The following is a 16,495-nucleotide window of genomic DNA, read 5'->3' as shown; positions in this document are numbered from 1 at the left end:
CAGCTGCACAACGGAACTTATGTCTTCCATCCGAACCGAAATTCTGACATTATGGAAAGAATACCCCAAAAATACGACTTTGTATATTACACATATGAGAATCAATCATAGATCAAACGAGCCACGGGCACAAAGAAGTGCAAATTATATAATACATGTATATTGATACATTTGGGAATCTAAACGAGTCTCAGGGCCCACTCGCCGAGAAAAACATCACTGCATAACAAAAATAAAGAAGAAAAGGTAATGAAAAAAGCTGATCTTTCAAAGACATCTTGGAATTTAAATGACCTTCTCCCTTATCCCCTAGTCTTAAGGAGAAGACTGAGAACAAGATAGAAGATAGAGCCTGATTTATTGACGGAATTGATACACATCATTAGATCTAATTTGCCCATATCGCCTCCGCCTTGTGTACACGTGAGGGGACAAATGAGACCACGAGCCTTCATTCTGAGCGTTGAACATATCCGCCGACAGGTAGTTTATGATCGGCGGTGATAAAATGATGGATGGCACAAGATCGGGGCGACTATGGACGCCCGTGGCACGTGCTCCCTTCATGGAGTCTCAACACCGATGCTGGTGACGATACCCGTGATTTATGCTATCCGCCGTGGTCATCACCGGACATCGAGCGGCCATTAAGTGATTCAAATTGTCTGGCTGCTTTTTTGATGTTTCAGATTTCAAAAGACACTGACAAATGAGCGAGTTGCCCACCAATGATTACGAATAGCTGAAGTGTCTTAATTATCTGTCGGCGGTCTTGTCTCTTTTATAACTACTGAAAGCATACAATGGGTTGGACTTCAACAGGATGCGTTAGAAATAAAGATACTTTATTTTTTGCGTTTTCGGCAAAAACACAAAGGAATAGGTATTGTTTTCAAAGCCCATGGTATTGGAATATCGGTTAAACTGATGACATAAAACTACTCATGGATGAAGAGTGAGTGAGTCAATGAGCTGGTTTCAACGCCGTATTACAATTATTTCACGGCGATCTGCTTTATGTGGGAGAAAAGCCAGAAGAGATACATCACGCGTATTACTTTTGTGAAATCCATGAACGCGTGTATGGAGCTGGCAGACCCTGAATCCTTACCGGGATTAGAACCTAAGGGTAACTACTGTGCACAGCGAATCTTCGAGGCCAAGCATATGTGTAAGGTTAAATCAGTTACGACATTCAAACTCAGTTCCGTAAGAAGTCTTCAATACATGGTGAACGTAAGCAAATCCATGGCATGGCAGACAATACATTAACGGACAAAACGTCGCCGTGTTGAAGGATTATGATGATGTTGCAGACGTTGACTTGCTATGGACCACGTCACCGTGCCAGATGACGTGTTGAATGACGTCACTACAACCGAACTGATAGATCAGATGTTCCCATCTGGAAAGGAAGTATGAAACATGTCGGAATCACAGTCTGGATCTGTAAACCATGACGTCCCTATCAAAATCCTGCTGGTAGCCCAGTGGTTACAGCGTTCGCTTGTTACGAAGGTTCTCCACATGGGTACAATGCGTGAAGCCCATTTCTGGTGTCTCCCTCCCAGAATTTGCAGGAATATTGATAAAAGCAACGTAAAAATAAACTCACTTACTCCTGCAGTTAAGACAAAACCTGGACCGTCTTTACTAACATATACGACTGGAAGTGAGAGCGAAACATAATGACTGAATCTTACCGTGGTGTCGTTTGATATCGAATAGAACAAAACAAATCGGAGTTATAGGATTGATATAAAACATACGGTAGCGAAATTCTTATCTCTGTGTTGATAAAGAACACTGGGCTGTTAGGTGTGCCTGAATTATCTTCTTCAAAAACATTCCTTGAAATAGGTCCCATTGTATTTCGTGAGGGTGGGACGTTTAATAATTCAGCGAACTTTATAAGCTGACATAGGAGCCATTTGTCTACTTTCATTGGAAGCAACAACTTTTTCAATAACTTCCCCCTATGGGAAAATCTGAAAAGATACAGTGATTGTGTCGTGCCCGTGTAGCTGGTTGCTCGTAGTATAAACCACGGCCTAACTTTGACCAGTTATTTAATGCTTCGTCGCCTTGGTATATCTTGTTTTTAGCTGGCTGCTATGTCACGCAGTGTTCATCTCACCCCACCGTACCTGTGTGCGTCCAAGATGAGGAGATTGGCCACTTTCCCCACTTCTATTGACCCGTGGCTGGACGACATGCCCAAAGCTGCAGCCGAGTTGATGGTACTGGCGCATAGCACTTCCGGCATGGACATGCGCAGATTGACACAAGCAAGATGCATTACCATCGGCTGCAAGACAGGAACCAAATCGTCTCCGTAACACAGATGTAAGTATGTCATGGCATTGCTTATCACAAACACTCGAGGTCGAGTCTCTTTAAGGCTACCTTGTTCTGACCACATCTAAAATAATCCCCACAAACATTGTAATCTGAAAAGTGATCTTTGCCATTGTGTACATTATTATGAAAAAAACTATAAACAGCCGAGATCCGTGCTTTGTACACTTTCGTAAAATGGCCATATCGCTTTTGTCAAAATAAGTAATGTACGACCAGTAACAGAACCTTTTGGTATTCTGTTCTTCAGTGATTGTATTTTTCTCAATGCAACATCTTACGAACTGACTCGAGTGTTTCTGCTCCTACCATTGATAAGCAATATGCATTGGGGTTGAAATCCGACCCCAGTGCCACTGCCACGCCTTCCGTGATCATCTGACGGACGGGAGGGGGAGATAAACGCAGTATATAGGCTGTCGTAGGCAGAATAACTGCCACAGTACCGCTTCTGGTCATGGCTTCGATGCCGTCACGTGACACCTCCTCAAGATGGCTGATGGCAAGGGCGCCAATGTCAGCCCCCATCTACAACACATTTGAACGAGATTGGTTTTGTTGATGAAAGCCTTACCTTTCACACAATGCCGTATTCCATCTGTAACTTCCGGACGACTAATATGTATTTGACACAAAGTGTACACCTGGTACTATTCTGAAGTCTACATTCTGCTAAATGGCGGTATGGGGGACACTCTTACTTACCGAATCCCCACTTCTACAGCCATGTAATGGGTATATTTGCAGGAGACGGTTATTGGTAAGTGGAGTGAGAAATATAACATGAGGACCCTATAACTTCCAATTCCACCTACATAATGAACGACATTCCGGGCTGGTGCCAGACTACTAACGACAGCGACAAAAAGTGGCACAAGAGCACCCTCACTCACTCCTACAAGCTATACTTGACAAAATAAATTAAGGATACTGGTATTTTATGACTGATAATTTATCAGCATGTCAATGAATAAATACATCATTATTCATAATTTCAAACTTTACAAATATCCCTAACTATTTTGTCCATAATAGTAGCCATTGTATCCACACAAATACCAAAGCGCTTATAAGACAAAAGTGCTACACTGATGACCCAGTGGTCAAAGTGAAGAGGTCAGTACCTCAGCGGAGTTGAGGCAGTGCAACTCATCACCATGGAAGTTGATCTGCAACCCCGCAGCTTTCCCCGCTAAGAGTATATCACGTGACTGTTTGACGTCAAACACCCCTTTCTCACAGAACACGTCGATGTTATCCACATGCAGCTCGCCTGACGCCATCAGATTCTGTAAGGCAGGGAGCTGCCTCTTGATGACGTCATCCGTGGCCTCGGCCGCCGTGAGACCTCTGTCGGTAAAAACAACCAATTACATTTTAAGGAGATCACAACATACGTACATGGTCTGAACAATCAAAACCTAAGAAGGAGATGAGTTTGAGAAACATCTGATAGCTCGCTTTGGAATGCCTCTGTCAGTGTGTCAGTTACACCTGGCGCGTCAGCTTCTGGACAGCTTTCTGAAGTATTCCCAATACGGCTGTCAGTTGCTTACAACATTTCACGTCATGATAACTAGTTTAGAAGGGGAGTAACAATACATGTTGACCAAAGAAACCTGCTGGAAGACAGTAGTGCAAAGATTGAATGACACAGAAGAAACGTCACTACGACTGATCCAATAGCGCCCGATTACGAGGTAGTTCTATCATTCTACTATTCATCAATCAACTAAGGAGTTGTTAAAAAGTTACAACTCGGGCGTTCACTTTGAAAGATCGTCTCCTTTTACGACAGTACACACCTGCCATACCTTAGAGCATGGTGTTTTTATTTTGCCTATTTTAGAATTTCTCCTCTCAGTTTAGACATTGTTTGTTTTCACTTGAGAGTCTCCCTTTCTACGTCTGCTTTGATTAAACATCGTCTACAGTTTTTTTACGGACAATTTCTTTATCCCAGTGGGTGCGACGTTTAGGTGTAGATGCTAAGGCCGTCATCAAGTGATGAAGGTGTTAGCTCCTACCACAAAACGCCACATCCAAAGCAGCAAGGAAGCTGTTTATCCACAAAAACATCGTTTCTGTTCAACATACATCCTTCTAAATGCCACTGAAAAACATTAAACATCGTCTGCCTTTACTTCACTATCTTCGTGACAAAATGTGCTTTTACTATGAGACTATGTACGTGGTCTCACTTCGGGACAGTGGGTGCATTTACTGTGGGACTATGTACATGGCCTCACGACGGGACAGTGTGTACATTTACTGTGGGACTATGTACATGGCCTCACTACGGGACAGTGGGTGCATTTACTGTGGGACTATGTACATGGCCTCACTACGGGACAGTGGGTGCATTTACTGTGGGACTGTATAGATGGTGTTACTTCGGGACAGTGGGTGCATTTACTGTGGGACTATGTACATGGCCTCACTACGGGACAGTGGGTGCATTTACTGTGGGACTATGTACATGGCCTCACTACGGGACAGTGGGTGCATTTACTGTGGGACTGTATAGATGGTGTTACTTCGGGACAGTGGGTGCATTTAGTGCGGGACTGTATAGATGGTCTCACTTCGGGACAGTGGGTGCATTTACTGTGGGACTATGTACATGGCCTCACGACGGGACAGTGTGTACATTTACTGTGGGACTATGTACATGGCCTCACTACGGGACAGTGGGTGCATTTACTATGGGACTGTATAGATGGTGTTACTTCGGGACAACGTGTGGTTTTACTATATAGATGGTCTTACTTCGGAACAGCGTGTGCGCCACAGTACGTACTGGACACGTCAATACTGACGCTCTTTCTTCCCTCGTCAATCACTTTCAGCATCTTCAATTCGTTGTCCGTGTCAAGACCATATCCACTTTTACATTCAACCAGCGTGGTACCAAACCGGACCATGGCCCGGAGCCGACCACAGAACGACTCCAGCAACTCCTCCTGTGTTGCCCGCCTGGTGTGGTCCACGGTGTAGTGGATGCCACCGCCGGCGTTGTGCACATCCATGTAGGACGCCCCGGCCAACTATAAACACATGACATAAATGTTCCATCAAAGACAAACAAACAATAGATATCCCCCAAACGCTTTTCGTATTTTGTTCTATCATGAAGTGAGTTCAGGGGCAACTAATAACATATGGATCGAAAGGGGAACTGAGAGTTCACAAAAGTGACGCAGCGTTAGCACAGACGGGAACAAGTATTTTCTTAAGTATTAAAATAAACTGCACGTTCAATTTTTCAGTGAACGGCGTGATGCACTCATTAGGACTGGGATGGACGGGTGTATGAAAACACACTATAAAAGTTAAATTTAAAGAGGCGTGCCTGTAACCCAATCTGTAACATGTATACCGAATCTGCGTGTGATACCCTAGGTTCCATATAAAAGATAAAACAGTTCAAAGGCGATTTTATGCTTTGTCTAACACACAGAATGACTGTTGTCGACGGCGTACAATTAAAAGAACCACCCCACGGGCAGCGTGGAGTGAGTGAGCGAGTTTAGTTTTACGCCGCTTTTTAGCATTATTACAGCAATATTAGGGCGGACACCAGAAATGGGCTTCATAGATTGTATCGATGTGGGGGATCGAACCCTGGTCTTAGGCGTGACAAGTGAACGCTTTAAGCACTAGGCTACCACACCTCACCAGGGACAGTGAGGAGGGAGACGAGGGCACATAACACTCACTCACTCACTCACTCACTCACTCACTATCGCATTAAGCCCATCGAACGAGATATTCATATTGTGATCCCGGCGGCTTCACCAGCAAGCACCTTTGTCATTTTCAAGAAACATCCACAGATAAAGAAACAATTTTGCGTCAACTTGGGGAACATATGAAAATACACAGTTTTGAGAAGAATAACACAATCCGCAGGTGGCGACAAGAAGTTTGTGAGAAGTGACACTGACCATCCTGAACCTGTTACTGATCAGGAGCCGCCATTGTAAAACCATGGAAACAGGCATGTTAGCTTTCGAAATAGAATTAGAATTAAATAATAAACTATTTATGATGAGTATATCGTCAGTTCGTCCTGTGAAAACGTCCTATCTTACACCATCCGGACAAAATGTATGTATATTTGCACAAGGGAGTCGTGGTTAGGGAGCATAGAAGCGGGATCTGAATTAATAAAACTCCGTATTGTTGAGTGAGTTAAATTTTACGTCGCACTCAATATCCCAGCGTATTTTGCGGCGATCTGTAAATAATCGAGTTGGACCAGACAAGCCAGTGATCAACTATTCGCGTCCTGTCTAAAGGGGCCTTGATTGTAAACGAGAACAGTTGTTGAGCTGTGACTGCCACTCCTCCTGTTTAACCCATCACGCAGACGTAAGTATTGTTACCTTCATAGCAAACTCGTGCACCCGGTCCCCGGCCCACACAGGGTGGGTGTGAGCGTCCACTAAACCTGGAACAGGGGGTACAGAAGCTAAATACACAGATGTAGTCGTTAAGACGAAAGCATATGTCGTGGTGACAACATAGTTTAAACAAAGGAGGTCCTCATTTAATTGAGATAGCTTGACCGTTAAACCCGTTTGATAAAAGAGAAATTGAGTGAGTTGCTTTTGCCAAATATCACAGCAATATCACGGAGAGGGACACCAGAATGGGCTTCGCACGACTTTTATAATAGATCTGCGCTCCTCCACACGAGCTCGAGAACCCGTGGCTCATTTGGTGGATTTAATCGCTGCCAACATCTGTGCAGTGTGCATCAGACTTCTTGTACAGTTAAATCGTACGGAAAGTACAACACTGTTCTACTCCGCCCACCCGAATACCATGTAACTTTCACTCTGTCGCCATGCCCTTGGTCATTCATTCATTCAGTCAGTAACTCGCACAACAACACCACCACCACTACTACATAACACAACTGTGACTTGTTACCGGGCATTACACATCTCCCGCTGGCGTTGATGACGCTGGTGAAATCCCCCTCCCTGTACTTGTCTAGTATCTCACTGTCGGGCCCGATGTCGGTGATTTTACCGTCACTGAAAAAAAGCATGAAGGTGTGGTTGACACACTGTAAGTCTTTAGTGTTACCGAGGCAACAGCATTTAAGTAAAATCTGCACAAATGTTTCAACGTCAAACGCAAAAAAATAAAATAAAAAAATTGACATAAACTCAACAAAAATACAAACTTTACACTCGTTTCAAAGTCCATAACTTGAACATTTTGGAAAATGGGTTTGAAATAACGATTGTATTCAATTCTCTTGTCATTACAAGACGCTATAGCATACAGATCATGTTTGTCATGGAATCGGTTCCACCGGAAATGCGACTACAATGTCCATGATTAAAAAACTGTGAGTCACAACTTAATGAAATCATATCAATATCGGGTGTGTCCTCCATGGGCGTTCACAACTGCGATACAACGTCTCCTCATGGATTACATGATGCGTCTGAACACAGCTTGGGGAATACGCCGCCATATTTGTACCAACATGGCACCATGCTCCTGCAAGTTCTGTGGAGGGTTCCTTACTTGACGGAGCCACCTGCCGAACACATCCCACACATGCTCTATGGGGTTGAGGTCGGGAGATCTTGAGGGCCACTCCATGAAACTAATACCAGCGTTCCTGAGGAAATTCGTTCTTAAATTGGCCGTATGAGGTCTGGCGTTATCCTGTTGGAAAGTCAGTCCTGGGCCATGAGCTGCCAGGAATGGCAAAAGCTGTGGAACGAGTACCTGATCCCTGTATGCTGCCGCATTAAGGTTTCCCTGGATGAAATGAGTCGGGATCAAGCATGACCGTCGATAACACCCCAAACCATAACGCTGCCCTCAAATCGATCCACTTCCTGAACACTGGGCATTGCGTTCTCCTTGTCTTCTCCAAACTCTAACCCTTCCATCAGCAAAGGTTAATGTGAACCTTGATTCATCACTAACCACAACCCTTTTCCTATCTCGCTGGGTCCATCTCAGGAGCCGTCGTGCGCAGAATTGGTGCACGATATGGTCGCAGAGTGAAGGCAATTTCGAATGATTTGGGCAGTCACTCGGCCTCCAAACAATACATTCCCAGTGGACGTGGCAGTGACAAACCGGTCTTCAGCGTGTGACGTCATACGTGGTCGACCAGGACGGAGCATTGCAAATTAACAAATAATTAACCATAAAACCGTGTTTTTCTGAGATGACACTCTACTCTGCTACCGTGAGATCAATTGCACATGTATCAATAGGTCACGTGACTTGTGGCACGTAGAAACGTGATTTTAGCGTACAGTGTTCTCCCCCTTGCTACTTAGGCCAGACCAGTAGGATGAAAGTGTGACGTAATGCCCTTGACAATGCATTTAACCATAATCACTACAAGAACTCTTTCAAGAAAAGTTTCAAAACACTATTTGAAAAATAATAAGTGTCAAGTTTTTATATTTGCTGAGTTTATTTATAAAAGTATAAGAGAACAAAACCATATCATTGTCAGGAACCAATGCAACGAAACCGTACTGGACAGCAGCACATGTCTAGACGTACACCGCTTTGATGTGTGATAATTTAACACCACACAAGTTCCAGAATCGCTCATGGAATTGGGTGACTGTTATTTAACCTTCTTGCTTCAATGATACTGGAAACAGACAAGTTTGATTACTAGCCTAGAGGACAAGCACAATAAGTATTACTCCAGTTTTAGTGATTAGCAGATGATTAGTAAAATAATGCTTTTAAATAAAATTCAAATGTGCACATAGAAACAGTCTATTTTGACCAGGAAGTGATCTGAGAAGTCCAAATAGATTTGGCTGATGTGTTAGAATGTTACTCAAAAAATGACAGCCAATAACAACTTCTACCATGATCGATTCCATCTTTAAGCATCATAGATTGTACACTGTATGGCAAGGTTAGGAATATTTCCCAGATACGACTTTGGACCCGAACACAATCATCTTCGTTTAAATATCCTGTATTTTCTACAACCAAAATATGATGAAAACGGGAGTATCTTTGCAACTGTAACGATTTGCCTTGCAAATTGTTCTGGATTTTTTCCAAGTCTCCTCAAAACCCTAGATAACACATAAGTATAGAGACAAATTGGTTTAACTGAAGAACCAAAACAGCGGACATCACAATGACAGAATGTATGCATGTACTTTATAACTACATAGTTTGGATGCTTGATTACTTATAGAAACTTTGATGGTTTCTGAAAAGGTATTATACATTCGAGAATGTATTTCATGGTAAACACCAGCATCTTCAAGTCATTATCTATCGACAGTCTTGATACTTATAAAAAAAGATATCTCTTTCAAAAAAGTGAATACTTAATTTTTGGGGCAATACATTACATATTCATATATAGTTTGAGGAACTCAACAGTATCATATTAAACATTCAGTATTCATGCATAAATAGTACAGAATACGACCACAATGTCTCAGGAAAAAACCGTTTGAGTGTCAGTCGATGGCGGATCGTACAGTATAGGGGAGGTAACTCTATCTTTTCACCTCTCACCTTTAGCCGGGTATTTTACTACCGCTTCACTCATTCACTACTAAGCCAGTTTCGGAAACAAACTTTGGTAACTGGTAATTTCTGGTTCCATGTATGGAGATTCGGAGTTGTTATAGCACATTTAGCATTACAGCTGAACCCAGATGAGTGACTTGGCACACTTACAGCCCAACCACGATGCTATGGCCTCCTTCCAGCACCGCCACGTGTTGCATGCCTGAGCCATAGAGTGCACGTGCACCCGTGTCTGTGACCTGCACGACCTGTCGAGCTGACCTGATTAGGAGTTTGTACTTCGCCATTCCTCACGCCGACCTGTAGGTTTACGAAACACGCCACTACTATAACAGACAACACGTTAGATTTATCTCCCAGTCAGGACGTGCCGACTCAGATATATGACTACGCATATTATTCCTACAGGTCAGACCTCCATTGTTATTACTATAGGTCATGACCTCCAGTTACAGTTTACCGTGAGCTTAAGTATAGGTTTCTGATGCGAGCTTTATAAGTACGTTAAGATTTCTAATTAGGGATAAACCAGTTTCAACGAGATGTACATATATCTGTGACTGGCGACATTCTCACAATATAAGTGAGTGAGATTTCCAAATGACCTACCGTAAGAGCTGAAACAGATGTCCGCCATGAAATGACGCCTGTTGTGCTCGACCCAAATCGACCACTGTCGACGTCTCTACAACATGATCATGTTGTCATGATTTTCGCTTATAAGACAAATCAATTTTATAAAAGTATACTACTTGGAAATGGCAAAATCTAACGAAGTTTGTGACACAGTGTCTGCCAGTATCGATTGTCTATCGTGGAAATGGCAGTTGATGACGGTCGACTTCCGGTTGAGCAAGGCCCTGTGTGAGCGGTGAAAATGGCGTAACCTGTCACGTTTTCAGATGAGAACCCACTGATGTTCCTCTCCCCTGTCAGATTGTTAGGCTTGGATGTGGCTGTCGTTTACCTGAGACCTCAAGATAGTGGAAGTATTAAAGGTGTTGTGCAAGGAATGGTCCTTAGACAGAGCACCCGGTGTTGTGTCGCTTGCGAGGCGTGTTGGTCGACGACAATACCAGTGCAAGAATCGCCAATGACCACCTCTAGCGGCACAACATATAGACCACTTTGACCCGCAATGCCACAAAAAACATTCAGTACTCCGTTGGAATAATGGAAATGAAAGCGCCTTCTGAAAAAAATGCAAATCACGCGAGTTTTAATAAAATTTGATGTCTCATCCTCATGGAAACTAAAAATGTTTACCGTAATTTGAAAGAAGAGGCCGGTGCGTCTATTGCAGGATTTACGGCATCGTATTTTGACCTGAAGTAGGTTATCTCCAGCTGTGCCCGTCCCAGACTCACAAAGGGTACAGACTCCAGAGGCACAGATTACACCCAACCATAGATTATCTATTGTGTTTGTCAGATTCTACTGCGTCTCTCACAATATGGTCATAAACAGTTTTATAAAAACTCACCAAAATGGCACGAGCGGTGGTAAAATATACATAAGTATGCTTTTTAAACGCTTCTGGAAATAATGGAAGTAATGTGACATGACAAAAAGACAAAGGTATTTATGTACATATACTTCACGACAGAAAACCTTCAGAGTGAGTATAGTTTTAACCCGCTTCTAGCAATATTCCAGCAACATCACGGTTACATATATATATATTTATATACTGAGGGAAAAATATGGGATCACATGAAAACACAGGTGTTCCTTTATTTCTGATCCAGTTTTTTTTCACAAGGAATGCGATACAAAGCCTACGCAGTAAACTTAGTCGCAGTGTATTTCGTTACACTGCACAACTGAGTCTAACAAAACCTAGTAGAAGGTCGCGTCAGGTAACCTTGGTGCGACCAATGACCGTCCAATCAAACGCGAGACGGTTAAATAGATTTCACCAATCAGACAACGGCTACTATTCAGCGATCGGAGGGACTTTCAAAATATTCAGGTCACTGACACAGATCTCGCCACAAACAAACATCTGCATATAGCAGTTAACCTGTAGTATATACGCATTGGGGTTTCTGTAGACATGGTTACCATTAGCTAATATTTCCGCAAGATAACATAATTGAATATTGCCATAAACACTATTTTCAGTGACTGTTTACTCACCATTGTCATGGTTGTACGTACGCCGTGTGCATCCCCCAGAAGCGGGCGTACGCTAAATAGCATTCGGATACGTTCGGGTGCGAACCTTTTCGAGATAAAAAAATCAAAAGGTATGTGCGAATGTGCATTTTAGCGATTTGGTAAGCTGTGTTCTGATTGGTCAATCTCAAAGGTTACCTGACGCGACCTCCCATAAGATTTTGTTAGACTCAGTAGTGGAGTGTAACGAAAAGAACTGAGGCCAAGTTTACTTAGACTGGGATAAAAATAAAGGAGCATTTGTCCTTTCATGTGATCCCTTATGTTTACCCTCAGTATATAATATTTAAGTCGTCTGTTGGCCTAAATTCTGTAGTTTCACAACTTTCTTAATTTTTTTTTCAAATTTCGCACTGCCTGCATCAAAATGAAACGAAAACCGAAAGAAATCATTTATCAAACTACGACTCATTTAAGATGTATTTCATAACAGGAATGTTATCAAAGTAGACTCGGAACTACAGATGGTAACTCAAGCAAATATGTTGACATAGTATGGTATGCTACGGCCATAAATATTTCCACAGTAGTTACCTCCCCCTGAGTACTTCATATCACATACCTAAAATTTAGTATCACCTAGAAATATGTGTCATCTACAAATATGATTGTTTGGCTCCCACTCGTTTTAGAACGTCGTCATACAGCTGGAATATTACCACGCAAACAAACATCCTGACTTCAACTACACATCTATTTTGAAATGTTATAACGGCTTATTCCATTCGTAAAGAACTCAGACATTGATAATACGCTTTGTCACGTTCCTGTTTCACACACAATCACTGAGACTCTTGCATAAAGCAAAATGTAAATGTGATCTTTGATTCATTTACACATAGAGTGTCATTGGAAGTCCTGATGTCACCTCAAATCATATTGTTTGACATCTTTGGTTAACAAAATAGTGACTGAGGTCTGAACCAAAGTAATTGGTCTTGTTTGCGTTGACATACCAACATTTAATGAGGAAATATTAAATTTTAGTTCAAATTTATTACAAACTTGATGAATGTGACTTTGACCTTGAAGGTGTTTTGTTCACATGTATAAATTATTATATCATCCAGAGAACCTGATGTCGCGAACTCCTGTAAACACTCTTGAAAAGCCATATATACTACATAATAAAATGCATTTCCGGGATACAATTAAAAATACATGCTAACCATGGAAACACCGTGAGTCCCACGTGTCGTAAAAGTTACTGGTCTTAAATGTATTTTGTTAGAAAGCTGAAATTGTGAGGTATCTTATGATACAAAAGTACATGGTCCTGTACTTACACCATACTCAGCATGTACGAAGGATGCGAAGTAAAGCGTAGAATTTCAAGCAGGAAATAACAACCTCATAGCTATAGATGGTCCGGTGGAACAGTACCTGGATCAGCGCATGTATTCTAAAAAATACAAAATCACTTTTCACAGCGCTATTCTATTATTTTCAATGTACCCCGCTTACAGGCGATGTATTATTTTCAATGTACACCGTTGGGAATTCCGAACCCTTCTGGTGCTTCACGGTATTACTTCTTTCTCTCGAATACCATTGAATCACGCATGAAGCACGGAAATTACCGATGTTTTGCGATTGAAAATCGATGGAAGGGAGATACCTCTAAATCTGTTTACCTTGTGTTGTCTATGTATATCCATACTTTCGGAAAAATAGCATGGAGGCGCCGTAAAAAAGAAATGGAAAAACTAGAGAATCGGAAATTTACGACGGTACCAAATCTTGCTATACTTCCGGTAGATCTATCTCCTTTATTTTGCCCGCACGCTCAAGACTGCCCTCGTATAAAATCCGCACCTGCCCGGAGGAGGCCGAGCAACACCCCTTAAAGGAGGGGTGGGATTATAACTCTGACATGACTGTGTCAAACATGGGTTACCTCTGGATTATCTGCTTATAATATTTAACCGTTTATTTAAATATTAATGATCCCATTTGCGTCCATGATGACGAAATGGGTTGCTTTGTGTACAGTTTTGTCGGAAGGAGGGGAAAAAGTTTTGGGGCAGTTACTCATTGTCCCTAAAAAATACACGATTGCAAATAACATATGTCGAAATAACCCACTTCGGCTCAACTGTGCGTTCATTGGGATGTATAACAGGATATCACGAAAATGCTTCAGCCAGGTATGGCGACGGACCGTCGACTCACTTGGCTTGAAATGCACGTGCTGCCTACAGGCACAACGGGTCATCTCAAAGAATTTAATATGCTTTTTGCATGTGTATTAAATATGTCTGATCTATTGATTACCACCTTACGTGTCTTTCCTAACGTTTATGTTGAGATGTGTAAAAGAATATAGTACCCACAGAAAATCTGAAATCAACCATCGTATTAAATGTCTCAAAACATGTAGGTGGCAAGACCACAACAAGATCGAAAGGACTGGATGTTGTTTGTGAACATTATGACATGCCGTTTACTTCCACCAGCTTAGTTCCCAAAGGGAATATTTTATCTTAGCTGATTCCACTCCTCAGTCCGACCCCAACCACCGTTGTTGACACCCGTCCTGGGTGTGCCTTCCTACCCGTTTCTTTTTATAGTGATAGTGAGGCTCTATGGCTGCTACCCCGTTAATAGTTTCAGTATTAAAGATATTATTTATTACGTCAGCTAGAGCTTATAATGAAGCTAAGTATGATTTTAAAATGGGCATTTAAAAAGTGTCCTTTGAAATAAAATATCATGGCACAATATCATTTACATAAAACCATGGTCTGTTCTATGTTGCTTTGTATGGATGATTTCTGCACTAATTTCTCCCTTTTCTACTTTTCGGATATCCCTACCACAGACTGTAGTTAGGCCCAACTTTGTTTAACAGATATTTCACACCTTCACATATTAACTACATAAATTGTCGATATAAATGTGAAAACACAAGATATTTTTCCATTTCCGACAGTACTACAGTGAGACTGGTTAGCGCCGCGAACAGTAACAACGCTCCCCAGCGTTATCGCCGTCGACAGAAAATCGGCAAGTCATGATGACAGAAAACAGGGGCTGAAGAAATCATGACCAACGATCATGTCATCGGTGCATGGTGACACGTGATCATGTATGTTTTGTTTGTTTAATGGCACAATCTGAAATATTCCTGTTTTATGACGGCGGTGTGTTAGCAGTCAAGTCTGGACGAGATAAACCAGTGACTGGTACCATCGATGTACTCATTCCTAACACGATGATGTGAATCAGCTAAGTCAGCGAGCCTGTCCGTCCCACCAGTCCGATGTCACAAGTATGGACAGCTGAACATCACTTCCAACCCTCATCTTCAAAAATGCAGTCAGTGTACAAACCTCTAATCTGCTCTTTATTATAGTCGACTCTTAGAAACACGAGATGCTGAGTATGTCTTCATACCCGGAAACTTTGCGGTGGAGTGGCTTTGTGGTTAAGGCGTTCGATCATCACGCCGAAGACACGGGTTCGATTCCCCACCTGGATACAACTTGTGAGGCCAGATTACTGGTATCCCCTGCCGTCATATTGCTGGAATCGACGAAAAACTATACTCACTCACTCACCCACTCATTCATGGCAGAAATCGACAATTACTGTCAGGCAACGTAAGCTGTAGCTATTGTCATCATCTTTTGGCCATATTCGTTCCAGGTAATGATACTAGGTCAAGGTCACAGGTCAGTAATGGCTCTACAACCAATACAAAACGTCTGACCTCCAATGGATCGTTACATCCCTCGGTCATTACGAACTTAAAAAATGTAGATTACTTATTTATCATTTCTACTTTACATTTATAATCTATTTGGCGGAATTAAGAATTACTCACCGTGCGTTCATTGTCACAAACTTTATAAAGCCGTTCTGACATATATTTAATGAAGTTGAACCGACCCCAGTCCTACCAGTCCGTAATGACACATTAGAGCAATGTTCATTCAGCGTGACACCGTTATATATCGTGTAATAGTTTTCAACTAAGAGTACTGTCCCCGTTCAGTGTTCAGACTTCACCTGTTGTAACTTTGATCGGTCTGTTTCATTTCGAATTAGGGACGGTAGGAACCCTAATGGTTAAGCGTCCGCTCCTTACGCTGAAGACCCGTGTTCGATTCTCCACATGGGTACAATATGTGAAGCCCATTTCTGGTGTCCTCCGCCGTGGTATTACTGGAATATTGGTAAAGGGGTGTAAAACCATACTCATCGTAATCAAATACCACTGAGGGATATGAAACTGTGCACAAATCCCAAGCGTTTGTTGTAATTCCACTACCAAACATATACAATGTAAATTGTGACCGACATACACATACTTACAAAGCTTATTATGGCTGGTACTTGTTCACGTCCGTGCAGTGTTTCCAGCACGGTCCTTATCTGCCCACAACTGTGACGTAGGCAT

General features: G+C 42.2%; 1 protein-coding gene across 2 annotated transcripts; it reads right to left on the bottom strand.

Moving 5' to 3' along the window:
* Positions 1-341: 341 nt before the first annotated feature.
* On the bottom strand, positions 342-16,484 carry LOC137297406 (probable imidazolonepropionase). 2 transcript variants are annotated; one of them, XM_067829410.1, is made up of 10 exons: positions 16,411-16,484; positions 10,525-11,107; positions 10,066-10,215; positions 7,297-7,403; positions 6,747-6,811; positions 5,128-5,405; positions 3,483-3,708; positions 2,668-2,886; positions 2,148-2,308; positions 342-1,405 (listed from the first exon to the last, which is right to left on the bottom strand). In XM_067829410.1, the coding sequence occupies exons 3-10, from the start codon at positions 10,200-10,202 to the stop codon at positions 1,300-1,302; spliced, it is 1,299 nt and encodes a 432-aa protein (XP_067685511.1). In that variant the 5' UTR covers positions 10,203-10,215; positions 10,525-11,107; positions 16,411-16,484; the 3' UTR covers positions 342-1,299. The 2 variants fall into 2 exon arrangements, with proteins under 2 accessions (XP_067685511.1, XP_067685510.1); XM_067829409.1 differs by having other exon boundaries at positions 10,525-10,600.
* Positions 16,485-16,495: the final 11 nt, after the last annotated feature.

The sequence above is a fragment of the Haliotis asinina genome, chromosome 9 (genome assembly GCF_037392515.1).
Source record: "Haliotis asinina isolate JCU_RB_2024 chromosome 9, JCU_Hal_asi_v2, whole genome shotgun sequence".
Classification (NCBI taxonomy): domain Eukaryota; kingdom Metazoa; phylum Mollusca; class Gastropoda; order Lepetellida; family Haliotidae; genus Haliotis; species Haliotis asinina.
Note: the sequence above shows the minus strand (reverse complement) of the source record. Positions and strands in the feature narration are given on the sequence as shown.

What these genes read in the sequence shown, in the direction of transcription:
- LOC137297406 (XM_067829410.1), bottom strand. Translation starts at nt 10,202, where the DNA reads ATGGCGAAGTACAAACTCCTAATCAGGTCAGCTCGACAGGTCGTGCAG. An exon ending in ACTGCCTCAACTCCGCTGAG is followed by an intron (nt 2,887 to 3,482) that starts GTACTGACCTCT and finishes AATGTGTTGTAG; the next exon opens with ATGGGGGCTGACATTGGCGC. An exon ending in CTCATCTTGGACGCACACAG is followed by an intron (nt 1,406 to 2,147) that starts GTACGGTGGGGT and finishes CTTCCTTTCCAG; the next exon opens with ATGGGAACATCTGATCTATC.